The sequence below is a fragment of the Diceros bicornis genome, chromosome 10 (assembly GCF_020826845.1).
Source record: "Diceros bicornis minor isolate mBicDic1 chromosome 10, mDicBic1.mat.cur, whole genome shotgun sequence".
NCBI lineage: Eukaryota > Metazoa > Chordata > Mammalia > Perissodactyla > Rhinocerotidae > Diceros > Diceros bicornis.
The window spans coordinates 51,934,362-51,947,848 of NC_080749.1; the positions used below are offsets into that span (position 1 = coordinate 51,934,362).

Consider the following 13,487-nt stretch of genomic DNA (forward strand, 5'->3'; position numbering starts at 1 on the left):
GGCAAAAATCCAACATATCCTGTTTGGTGAGGCTGTAGGTGAACAGGCACTTTCATATATTGGTAGAGTCCTTAGGAAAGCAATTTGATACTATCTATCAAATTTACAAATGTGTTTACCTTTTGATCCAACAACCCTGTTTCTAGGAATTTATTCCACAATGAACCTACATGTAAATATAATGACCTATGTATAAAGTTATACATTGCAATATTGTTTGTAATAACAAAAAGGAAAAGAACTCAAGGATCCATCAATATGGGACTGGTTCATAGATTACGGTACATCTATACAATGGAAGAACAAGCAGCTGTGAAAAGGTTGAAGAAGCTCTCAATGTATTGAAATGGAAAGATTCCTAAGATGTATTGCTCAGTGAAAAATTAAGGTGTACATTGGTGGATGTTATATGAAAACTATAGCTAAACACACAGGATGTTTACTGTGCTATGAATTCTTCATTCACCTTCCATTTTCTGTGTCAGTGCATTGTCATCAGCGGAGAAAGTGGCTCTGGGAAGACAGAAAGTGCCCACCTGATTGTTCAGCATTTGACTTTCTTGGGAAAGGTATTGACTCCCTGCTTTATGTATTGTCACTAGAAGTCCCTGCAGAATAACGGCATATTTTATAAATGATGGAAATATTAGTTCTTTTTAAGGGTTACATGAAAACATTCCATCTTTATTACATTTGCCTCCTGATAGCTAGGCCTCTTAAGATGTCAGCATGCCATCCTTCTTTCACATAGTGAGGAAAATAATGCCAGCATGAATTTACTAGATTATCGGCAATTAATTTTTCATGTTTTCAATGTAATAGAAACATTTAGCCATTAAGTAGTAAAAGTGGTTAAACATTAGGAACAGGATCAGAGAGAGCCACTAAAGTGATTAAAAGACTGGAAAATAGAAATCTTGGAGCAAAAGTTGAGGGAAATGGAAATTTTCACTTTGGTGAAATGGACATTGGAGGAATGACTTAAAAAATGGTCTAGCAGTTACTTATACTCAGAATCAGTGTATTATGTGACTAAGATAGAATTTAAGGAATATTTTTTACAGATAAGGTTTATTGAATATTATAATGGATGACTGAGAAAAGTTATGAGATTTCTCTATTTAAAATTCCTTCTAAACTGTTTAGGCATTTTATCTATCAAGGATTTTAAGTGAAGTGTGGCTGGAGGTAAAAACTAAAAACCTAGTCTAGCCTCATCTGATGCCTGTGCACCTGGGGAGTTGCTCGTCTCAGAAAACAAGGCTGGCTAGTGGTTGATGCTAATTTCCCCAAATGGAGATCTTCCCAAAAGGATATGTGATTTTTGTGGGTAGGGAGGGGTATGTGGCAACTCTGCTAGAGTAATGTTCCTGGAGACTCCTCTTGACTGTTCTCTGTTTGGCACAGGCCAATAATCAGACCTTGAGAGAGAAAATTCTGCAAGTCAACTCCCTGGTGGAAGCCTTTGGAAATGCATGCACTGCTATCAATGACAATTCCAGCCGATTTGGAAAATATCTGGAAATGATGTTTACACCAACTGGAGCTGTGATGGGGGCAAGAATCTCTGAATATCTCCTTGAAAAATCCAGAGTTATCAAACAGGCAGCGTAGGTGCACTATTTTATCACTCTGGTTTTGCTGCAATATAGACCTGGAGGCTTTGGGAATTTTGATGTCTCCATTTTCACTCCTGTTCTTAGCATCTCTGCCCCTGCCCCCAACCTCCCCAAGAGCAAGAAATTATTTAAGCAAAGGATAAGTGGTGATTTGTAACCTAAAAGATGTTTACTGGCAGAGTTCAGAGGGCTAGGGTGGGGGTACTTTAGGATAGGTATGCCTGTTTCTTCTGAGTTGGTTATACCAGGTATAATTTAACAACATTGCAGATGCTTTTAAAAATCAATAAGTCTCTTAAAGTTGAAATTGTCTATATTAAAAAAAAGCACTGAGAACATTCCATATGTTAACTTTTTCCCTAGATTGAGAGAGGGAAAAATATATTTTAAGAAGAGCAGTTTAGCAACAGTGATCAATAGCATGGACTGCTCTGACATTTACTGGGTGACCTTGGGTATGTCATTTAACCTCTCTGGGTGACCTTGGGTATGTCACTTAACCTCTCTGGGCCTCATCTGTGAAATAGAGATGCTACTAGTGCCTACCTCCTGGGTTTGCTGTGAAGATTAATGAGTTCGTTTATATGAAATTATTTTAAAAAGTGCTTGGAATGGAACATGTTATCAGAGGGTTAGCCACTCTTCCTATTATTATTATTATTATTATTATTATTATTATTATTATTATTATTATTGCAAGACACCAGACTTCCTCAGGAGCATGGATCCATTCATGAATTATTCAGTAATTATCTATTGAATGCTGTATGCTTGTGCTGTGCCCCCTGCTGGGGTTGCAAGAGTAAACAAAATAGATAAGTCTCAGTACTCATGGAGCTTGGAGAGAGTGGTGGATTGGAGTATGGGGTGGATCACAGGCATTAAACAAGTAAATAAACTCAAATGCAGAACCATTGTGATAAGTACCAGGAAGCAATGTAAGGTGCTCTGAAGGTGTAAAACAGGAGAAAGAAGGGCACATAACCTAGTCCAGAAGACTGGGGCTTCCTCTGTACAAGACATTTAATCTGAGATCCGAGGATCACTAGGAGTTAGCCAGTGAGGTGGGGACAGGAGTGGGGAGGGAGAGATGGGCAAAGATGAGACTAAGACTAGATCATGCAGGGCTTTGGAACCAAGCTGAGGATTTTGAACCTCATTCTAAAGGCAATAGGAAGCCATTTAACATTTTCAAGAAGGGAAGTCATAAAACCCAACTTGTATTTTGAAATAATTACTCTGGCGTTAATGGGGTGAATGGATTGGAAGAGACACAAGAAGTATCGTGTTGAAGCCATTAGGAAGCTATTGCCAGATCCATGTGGGAGAGAATGTTGGCCTGGACTAAGGTGGTAGTAGTGGAGATGGAGATGGAGAGGAGTTGATGAATCTGAGAGATGCTATGCAAACGGAATCCACAGGACGTGCTCTAGGTTAGGAACTCAAGCATCATCTTCTATCATACACCTGGAGTTTCCTCACAAAATAGGACCTGACTTGAAAATTAAACAAGTGAACAAAGGATAGAATGAGAGTCATTTTGGCTTCCCTGTGGCTTCTTGATTAATTTTTATGAGGTCCCTCTCTACTTTCTCCCCAAAATAGGGTGATTTTAAAGTTTAGGGAGCTACCTCTGACAGAATGGAAACTATAGTAAAGTGATCTTTTACAAAGATAATGTGAGAAGGGTTCCAATCACAGCTATGTCACTAATTGTGTGTTGCTTATTAATTAATATAAATATCCTTTCATCTTACTTTCCTCATATGCAAAAAAGGCATAATAAAGCCAATCTCATAGGGCTGTTATGAGAATTAAATGAGATGGTATGTGGTTTATACCAAATATAGAATCTGACACAGAGCATCTAATAAACCATAACTTATTATTATTAATTTTATTCAGTATGATAGTAGGGATGCAGTAAAATAGTCAGAGGACATTGGATGAGGAGAAAATGGAGCCTGTGAAAGTCCATCTAACCTGTCTGGTTCTGCCCTCTTCCGGGCACGTAGTAGGATTCCTCTTCTTGGTACACAGTGGCTGGATGTGGTCATATGACCAGTTCTGGCAAATGAGTATTTAGAGGAGGACCCACCATAGCTCTGGCAAAGTGCAAGATGGTGGCTACTCCATCATCTGGGCCCATGAGTGATATGATGAGCACAGCCCGCCCTGCTGGCCCTCAGTAAACAAGTACTCTGAGCAAGAAGTAAGCCATTGTTGAGTTAAGTCACTAAGATCTTGGGATGTTTGTTACTGCAACAAAACCTAGCCAATCTTGATAAATACAGGAATGAAAATCAAACTGAATTTATGCTAGGAATGGATGTTGGTAGGCAAAACTTGGAAGAATTGAGAACTAGAGGTATCTGCAAAAAAGCTATAGGAAGGTAAGACCAAGATGAGTCAGCCGAAGCCTACACGTTTACCAGAGGTTAAAGAACAAGTAACATTCATACTGGGCATACCAGTTCATAAAGCCCAGTAAGGGCTTTCCCATCTCAAAGAATGGTGCCACCATCAGCAGATGCTCATTAGAAACCTGGGAGGCAGACTCCAAGTCCCTTTTCCTCACCACCCTCATTCATTCTATCAGGCATTCTTTTGGTTGTTTCTCCAAAATATATCTTTGAGTTTACACTTGTTCTCCGTCATCACTGCCATTACCTTGTCCAAGCCGCTCGCTCTCTCACCTAGACCTTCTAATTGGTCTCCCTGCATCCACCTTAGCTTCTTAAAATCTAGTCACACACTTACAGTGAACCCTGGCTCCAGTTTAAAACACTTCAAAGAATTCTAATTGAATAATCAACAAAATCCTCCTTATGGCCTAACAAGGCCTTGTGTGGGCTGGCCCTGCCTACCTGCCCACCTGCTTCTCAGTAGCATTCATTTGGTCCTATGTGGGTATCGTGCTCAGAGCCTTTGTGTATATGCCGCTTCCTCTCTTTTTCCCCATCTCTCTGTTGCTCCTTCCGGCCCCCTGTCATACTTCAGAGTTTGACTCAAGTGTTATTTCCTTAGAGAGTCCTTCCCCTGACTTGACACAAGTGGCACTCATCCCCCAACATTATTCTTCATCTCAGCCCCTTGTTTGTTTCTTTCAAAGTCCTCATCACAAGTTTCCTTGTTGATTCATCTAACCCTGTCATGAGTAGGGAAGCTCCAGAGAGCATGAATCCTCTGAGTCCTATATCCCTGGCACCTGGTACACTTTCTGCCATGATTGGCACTCAATAAATTTATTAGTTGAGTAAACAAATGAGTGAGAAATGGCAAGTAGAGGCATTTAGAATACAAGGCAGAGATAACAATGCACCAGAAGAGCTTTGGCAGGATAAACAACCCGAAGACTAGGATATCCAGGAGAAGCTGAAGAAAAGAGAGGCACCCATGTCACACCGAGAAACAAGGAGTAGAAAGAAGACAAAATTTCTTTCCACAGAGGTGAGGATTTGCCAAGATCCTGGGACATCAGCAGAAGAGATGGTCTTCCTCCAGAGAAAGAAAGGAATCTAGAGCAGGGCTTTTCAAACTATCTTTGCTGAAAGACTAATTTTTTAAAAACAGTTTGTAAAATATAATTGAAATGAATTAGAAAAATTATCATACTCTCAGATGTCGTGGCAATGTCACTTGCTATAAAATGTCTAGACACGTACTTTCCATTCCTTATGTCATCATAAGCAGACAGCTGTCCACAGACCACACTTAGAGTAGCAGGTATCTGAAAGGATCCTGGCTGGGGTGGCCTAAAAGAGAGTGGACAGCAGGAGACCAGGGGGGCTGATCCATGCCATTTTGAATTGTATTTCAAAGAGTACAAGTTTGAGAGAGTGGAGACCTCAGTTCTGGGACCAATTCCACTCCTTAACGTGCTGTGTGACCGGCAAGCCACTTCCTGTCTGGGGCTCCAGTAAAGTAGGGAGTTTGGCTGATCTCTCTACGTGGGATATCACCATCTCTAAAGCAACATGGGCTACAAACAGAAGGCATGTGGCACAGATGCATAGTCGTTTGGGCTGGAATAGAAAGATCTCTCAACATGTGAAACCTGAGCTGTTGCCTATAAGTGTTCTAGTCTCTAAAACCTCCTTCTGTGCATAGTAAACATAAGTGTGTTTAGTAATGTGACATTGTGACAATTACTATACTAATCCTATCACTATTACTATTCTGTAATTGGGATGTAGCATATTTAATTGCCTGAAGATGCAAATTTACTACAGAATAATATTTTGCATGGAAAGGAAATGGTATAAATTACTCGGAGTAGGGAAGCCCAGAATATGTTATTAATAATGTCTTCTCCCCCTTTTTTTCCAGGGGAGAGAAAAATTTTCACATATTTTACTATATTTATGCTGGACTTTATCACCAAAAGAAGCTTTCTGAGTTCAGACTTCCTGAGGAAAAGGCTCCTAGGTAAGTGTCAGTAGTTTTAGTTGTTAATTCTTAATGAATATACAACGAGCAACTGACAAAACTTGGAAATAAATGTCCCTAAATGGACAGTCACAATCTCTTTAGCTGAAATACCCAGGATGAGATGGCAGGAACTACATCTCACCGTTTGCATTTTCTAGAAAGTTCAAAACCTCAACTGCAGCCATTTTGCTCAGCCACATGCACCATTATTTCACTGCAGTATTAGACTGTAAGGGAAATGCCCTTGCAAAGAAGGAACCCAATGATGCCCTGGTATTTGAGGTACATTTTGCCAAGTCAATGTTCATTCTGTTTGTTCATACTCCATTTAGGTACATAGCTGATGAAACTGGAAGGGTGATGCACGACATAACTTCCAAGGAGTCTTATAGAAGACAGTTTGAAGCAATTCAGCATTGCTTCAGGATTATAGGGTTCACTGACAAGGTAAGTGATTGTCAGGAGAGGAAGAAACTCAAGTGTTAATATTCTTGGATCAGTGTGAGTGAAGACATGAATGTTCTAACGGGGCAGGATGCTTGCTTTTCAAATGCCATACTGGTCAGGTTATAAGGTCTTGCTACTCAAAGTGTGACCCAAGGACCAGAAACATTGTCATCACCTGAGAGCTTGTTAGAAATGCAGACTTTCAGGTCCAACCAAGAACAGCTGAATTGGAGTCTGCATTTTAACAGGCTACACAGGTGAACATTAAAGTAGAAGCACTGTTGTAAGTGCTATGTCTCTGTGAATTGTTACCATTGTCATCAGTTCACTACAGTCGTGATCACTAACACCAAAACTATACTGCCCTTTTCTGAGTTTGGCTTGTCCCAACCATTAAACTGAATTGTGTAATAGGAGTATAGGAATATGTAGGTTACACCCAAGCCACAGAAATATATTTATGCAGGTAGTTCCTTGTACACCAAGACAAATTAATTTAAACCTTTTCAACGTTCTTGCAATCACTTCCTTCTCCATGGTGCACAGTTGCACATTATTAACTATAGCTCTAAGTACTGTACAGCTCTTATCTTACTAGATACAGGCTGTCTCTATTAAATATATGCCAGGGGTGACAGAAAATATTTATCACCCTAGGTTCAAATATTATTCTGTGATACATTTATGTTATAGTTTCTGGGCTTCATGCCATCAATTTTGCAAAATATACAGATTCTTTTGCTTTTCCAACAAAGGATGTGAATGATTAGGAGTAGGTGCGGGTGTTAAATCTTAAGGGATTAGATTACAAGACATTTGAGTTACCCTGGGACAGCCATCTGGATAAAGGATTGCTTCTGTAATCCAATGAGTTTGGTCAGCCCTTGCCTCTCCAGCATGGTTGATTTTAGTCATAATAATACCTTTCTTCTTTCTAGCTAGCTGTTCATTTTCTCTGTCGGCCTCCCATAGACTTTAAACCGACAGACAGTGGAAAATCCCAAAGGTCGGATAAAAATAGAAGTATATTTCCTATGACTTCTTAGAGCAGAACAATTAAACAGGTTCCAGCATTGTTAAAGAACCTTTATGGTTATTAATTTATGGAGCTGGTTGTTATCAAAAATGCGTCACCAGAAGAGTCAAAGCATGGTGGAGATGGCAGTAGAGCCATTTAATGGCTCTGGGTCATCCCAAAGTATTTAGGGGCATACTTCTGTAAAAGAGTACAGGAACAATAAAGAAGTCAGCCATAGAGTTAATAATATTTTGCTTTCGATGAGTACCAAGATGATTATAGAATACATGAAGAAATTGGTCCTGGCTCTAAAAGAAAGTATATAATGGCTCTGTTCTAATAATAGAAATGTACTGCAAATAATAATAAAACAGATACTGTTTTAAGATAACAAAATTAAAAGCAAAACAAATTAAATATGCTAAGTATATGTCCTTGAAGTAAGCCATCCCTAACCCTTGTGGAAAAAAAGTACAGTAGAAATGAATGAATGACTGCATGAGTAAATGTGAAAAGAAAGCACTGTAAAAGGTGTTTTTTTGTTTTTTTTTTTAGCTTTCCAAATACCAACATTTATTTAAAGGCAATAACAAAAGAGGTGTTGAATTCTACTAACGTCATAGAGCTTAGTTCCCAGAAAGGTGTGCATTCATACTCCATTTCCTTCATGGAGAAAGGGTCAGCTTACCTCTCCGACTAAAGGATTTCAATAAAATAGAATTGCCTGGTTTTTTTTTTTCCAGTTTCTTCTTTTTTTTTTTATTTTTTGTTTATTGCAGTAACATTGGTTTATAACATTGTATAAATTTCAGATGTACATCATTATACTTCTATTTCTGCATAGATTACATCATGTTCACCACCGAAATACTAATTACAACCCATCACCACACACATGTGCCGAATTATCCCTTTCACCCTCCACCCTCCCCTCTTCCCCTCTGGTAACCACCAATCCAATCTCTGTCTCTATGTGTTTGTTTGTTGTTGTTATTATCTACTACTTAATGAGGGAGATCATACGGTATTTGAAGGTGGTCAACATTATTAATTTGTATGTGGTCTGAACCGTTAAATGAATGACCAGAATGTAATTATGTGTATATGTGTGTATGTTCACCGTGTCTGTGTCCCATATTAATTCGTACTGGAGATAAACCAACTTATGTCAGTTAGCAACCTTGGAAATGGAAGGAAGAGGCTGGATCTTATCTCTCTGATGCTAAATTCTTTGGTTATATCTTTGTCTATATCTCTATAGACAATCTGTTTTGCTGAATTAACTCAGTTCACTTTATATTTATAAACTCAAAGTAGTTTGACTAAATTCAGAAAGATTCAGTTGAATGTAGTCAGGCAGCAGATGCCAAATAGCTGCTCTAAAGAACTTCTTAAGTTTTTCTGAGGGACATTTCTAGACAGAGCTTTAATGAATTGGTCAGTTTAATTAAAACTATGGTTCCTGTCGTTTCTTGTAATGTCACTAGTTCCCTGCAGGAATCTCCTCAGTTTTTCCCAAACCCTTATAGAAAAATTATGAGTAGCACATCTTAGTGTGGACTCAGGAGCATAAATTTTAATTCTGGGACATCAGCCAAAAGTGTCTGAAAGAACACTTGACCCTGAGTTTAATGTAAAGAAACTTCCCTGGTAGAAGGAGTCATCCACTAGCAATGACGGTTCCTTGTAGGGGCCTGGAGGGATTATACCTAAAACCCTATTATGGAGATCAGTGCTTTTCAACTCCTATTTTTGGGGTCAAACCATACTATTTTTGTTTAATATTATGCTTTTTTTGCTAGTATATGAATCATCATAGCATATTAAATAAATTGATTTTTATGTGTGTTTATATTTAATAATACATAAAAACTTTTTTGGCAAATATCCATGTGATGGTCAAGATTGGGCATTTACTGCAGATCCCTTGATAAAGAGGTTAGGGAGAGGGCTTTGAGATTAGGGCAAATTTTTTTCCCTTTTTTCAAAATAGGTTACAAATTTGGAAGAGTACTGCTAAAGAGACTCAAGGTTATATGTTAAGATGTAAATTGGGGGTCTAGAGGATTTCCATTGTCTCAGTGACAGACAATAGGACTTACCATTGAGTTTTTTAAACCACTTTATTGATGTATGATTCATAGAAAAAAAATTTTTAAACCAACCATTGGCTTTTAAGATACAAATGTTGTGAGCCTCTGAAAAGAAAACTGAGTAAAGGTGTTGGAATAGAGCCTGTAAGGAAGAAGGCCCTTCAGCTGGGCCTAATGCAGTGCTTAGGGCAGAACTGGTGCAAAACCAGAGACTTATAAAAAAGAAGCAAGGTAAAGAGAAACTGAGGGCCGCCCCGTGGCTTAGCGGTTAAGTGCTCGCGCTCTGCTACTGGCTGCCGGGGTTCGGATCCCGGGCGTGCACCGACGCACCGCTTCTCCGGCCATGCTGAGGCCGCGTCCCACATACAGCAACTAGAAGGATGTGCAACTATGACATACAACTATCTGCTGGGGCTTTGGGGAAAAAAAGGAGGAGGATTGGCAATAGATGTTAGCTCAGAGCCAGTCTTCCTCAGCAAAAAGAGGAGGATTAGCATGGATGTTAGCTCAGGGCTGATCTTCCTCATAAAAAAATAAGAAAAAAAAAAAGATAGAGACTGAGACGGCAAGTAAGTTCCTAGGGAGGTACCTGAGAAACAACTACCATGAGATGCCTGTGAATCAGACCAAGGGCGATTTCCTTAAATCAGCTCCACGACAGAGAAAACCAACGTTCTTCTCAATTTTCTGCTTAGCCTCAACTTTATTGAGAGAATATCTACATCAGTAAAAGGAGTGCTGTCTGAGAAAAAGAGAGAAGAAGCAAATACCATATATCCTGCATGGGGCTTTGATGGAGAAGGGCTCTTTCTTCTCTGCTTTTGCTGATTGGTGGTGAAACTAAATTCATATTCATCAAAAATGAATTAGGAAACCCAGCTGGAGGAGTTAGTCTTCTTCATAATATATCCTGTCCTGAGTGAAGTTATTACATTTTATCATATAGAAAGTTGGAAACCGATAAGAAATAAAAAGATAGAGCATCATAGCAAGATTCTGTAGCAAAGGCAGGGATGCCAGGAAAGGCTCCATAGCTGGAGATGAAGCAAGAGAAAATAAGCAAGGTGAGGAAGGTAAAAAATTCTTCCCAGGCTGAATGTGGGGAGAAAAGAAGAGACATTTGATTAAGAAGTATTGGGGAGGGAGGAGTAATCCCACAGATGGATATACTGCTGATTGAACTCTACTGTGACTGTATATGGGTGATGTTTTGACCTGAACAAAGAGTGGATGTAGGTTCCTAGGCCAGAAAGGAAGAACTAATTAACCCAAGGATGGGACTAAAGGAGTCAAATGGAATAGCCTAGAAATGTAGCATAGGGAGCACCCTAAGGCTAATACCTCCATAATGAGGTGAGCATTTGACACCCCTTCCTGAGTTCCCCTCACTGAACCAAGGAAGGAGACCCAGCCTTCCTTAACCATTAACTTCAGTCATCCACATAGTGTTTGAACCCTAAAAAGTTTTTGCTGAAGGTTATAGGTAGTTTTCCTTTTTGAAAGAGGAAATGTCTGAGCATTGTGCTGAAGAGGATGTTGGCGGAGAAGCAATGGGGCAAGAACCACCATTTCCTGTGGGGATGATCACCCCAGTGGTGAAATGCCTGGAAGCCTTATTTTAGGAGGTTTCGTGGCTTGTACTATCATACATGGTGTGTGTGTTTTAATTAGAGGAAATACATTTTTTCCCCTAAGTGTATTAAGAGTTTTAGATAAGCTCTTGAGATAACTGGATATAGAAATAACAGATATAGAACTCACTGCTGTTGAGTCCCTGTTTTAGCTTGGGAAATCTTCCTCCGTGGGAAGTTGCTGGATGCATTCTGCAACCTCACACTGTATTGATCAAGGTAATGAGGTGTTGTCATGTTAACTTCAGCCTAGTCCCAGAAAACCCATTTAGTAGGTGTTCTCCTTAGCCACTCTTAAGTTGTGTGATTAAAACAATGATTCTTGACGTCAGAAACATGATACCTTGCCTTTGATTTAGAAGTTTGAAGAACAATATTTATCTACAGTAGAAACCCAGTTTAAAATCCTCATTTGTCTTTGTAGCATTATCAGGTATCCAGCAGACATCACTATTACAGTCTGTGTTCAGTTTTTTGGCTTTACTGAGTAAGGTTTACAGAAAGGCTCAATATGGGGAGAATGCTTTATCAGTGGTCCAATGACAGTTCCTATTAGTTTGCTGCTATGTAGAGTGCTAAATCAAGTGCCCCACCTGAGTATTTTTTATGGAAGTACTTTTCTCTATCTATAAGCATAAGATACAGAAATTTCCTAGCTATATATTTCATTGTCTCACCTACAGGAAATGCAAATGTTTAAGTAAATAAATGTACATTATTTTTTACCATTAATGCTATGGTTTTTTTTTTTTACCGCTAATGCTATGTATTCAACTTTTAATATAAAAATAGGAATTACATCATCTGAACTGTTTTTACTCACATCACTTCTGAAACTAAATGTGTGGAGTTTTTTTTCCCACAACCACCAATTCTGCTATAATTCAATTCAATTCTGACACTGTCTACCTGGAATTAGCATCAGATCACATGAGTTAGGGGGTCAGTCCCACAAGTCTGCCTCCACTTCAGACACCAATCACAAGTCCCAAAGTTCTCCTACTTTTAACCAACCAGCTGTAAATTGGGGGTTTCCAAGACCCCCTCCTAGGTTTCAGTAATTTGCTAGATGAACTCACAGAACTCAGGAAAACAGTTTACTTACTCCTACTGGTTTATTATAAAGGGTACAACTCAGGAATAGCCAAATAGAAGAGACAGACGCATAGGGCAAGGTATTGGGAGAAGGGGGCGCCACCTCCTCTCACCACCTTCATGTGTTCACCAACCCAGAAGTGCTCCAAACCTCATCAGTTAGAGGTTTTAATGGAGGTTCCATTACATAGGCATGACTAATTAAATCATTGGCCATTGGTGTTGAACTCGATCTCTAGCCCCTCTCTCCTTCCCTGAGCAGGGGAAGGGGTGTGTGGCTAAAAGTTGCAACCCTTTAATCACATAGTTGGTTCCTCTGGCAAACAGCCCCAACCCTCCAAGAGTCACCTCATTAGCACAAACTCAGGTAGGGTTGAAACAGGCTTATTATGAATAATAAAGGACATCTCTCTCATCCCTTTCACTCAGAAAATTCTAAGGGTTTTGGGTGCTCTTGTGCCAGAAATTGGTATCAAGACCAAATATGTATATTTCTTATTATATCACGGTATTACAGATAACTTCCAGTGAGTCTTTCAAAATATTGCCCGACCTCATTTATAACTATATAATCCCTCATTTAACTTCAAAGTGTTCTAATGACCATCAGTGAATGCCCTGCCAACTATTTCATAAAAGCTATATTCAAAAGAGGTTAAGGAGGGCCGGCCCTGTGGCTTAGAGGTTAAGTGCGCGCTCTCTGATGCTGGCAGCCCGGGTTCAGATCCCAGGCGCGCACCAACACACTGCTTCTCCAGCCATGCTGAGGCCGCGTCCCACATACAGCAACTAGAAGGATGTGCAGCTATAACATACAACTATCCACTGGAGCTTTGGGGGGAAAATAAATAAATAAATAAAATCTTAAAAAAAAAAAAAAAAAAAAAAGAGGTTAAGGAAACATCTCCTCTCTTGTTTTGAAGAAAGAACCACACCTGAATTTGGGAGCTGGTTTTAGTTAGGGTAAAATGCTAAAAGTGGCTTAAAGAACAAAGATCAGTTCTCTCTTATATGAGCATTCCAAGGTAAGAGGTTCAGGTTGCAGAGTAACTCTGTTCCATGCAATCATTGGTCTCTGGCATCCTAATCAATGGCATGGTTGAAGCTGGGTTGCTGGAAAGAAAGCAAGGAGGAGGCATGCTGTCTTCCGTAG

General features: G+C 39.5%; 1 protein-coding gene across 1 annotated transcript in view; it reads left to right on the plus strand.

Moving 5' to 3' along the window:
* MYO3B (myosin IIIB) overlaps positions 1-13,487 on the plus strand; it is a 265,307-nt gene that overhangs the window by 44,810 nt on the left and 207,010 nt on the right. The window contains exons 6-9 of the mRNA XM_058548594.1: positions 486-569; positions 1,408-1,610; positions 5,949-6,047; positions 6,383-6,497. Coding sequence (XP_058404577.1) covers positions 486-569; positions 1,408-1,610; positions 5,949-6,047; positions 6,383-6,497 — 501 coding nt within the window. The remainder of the gene's footprint in view (positions 1-485; positions 570-1,407; positions 1,611-5,948; positions 6,048-6,382; positions 6,498-13,487) is intronic.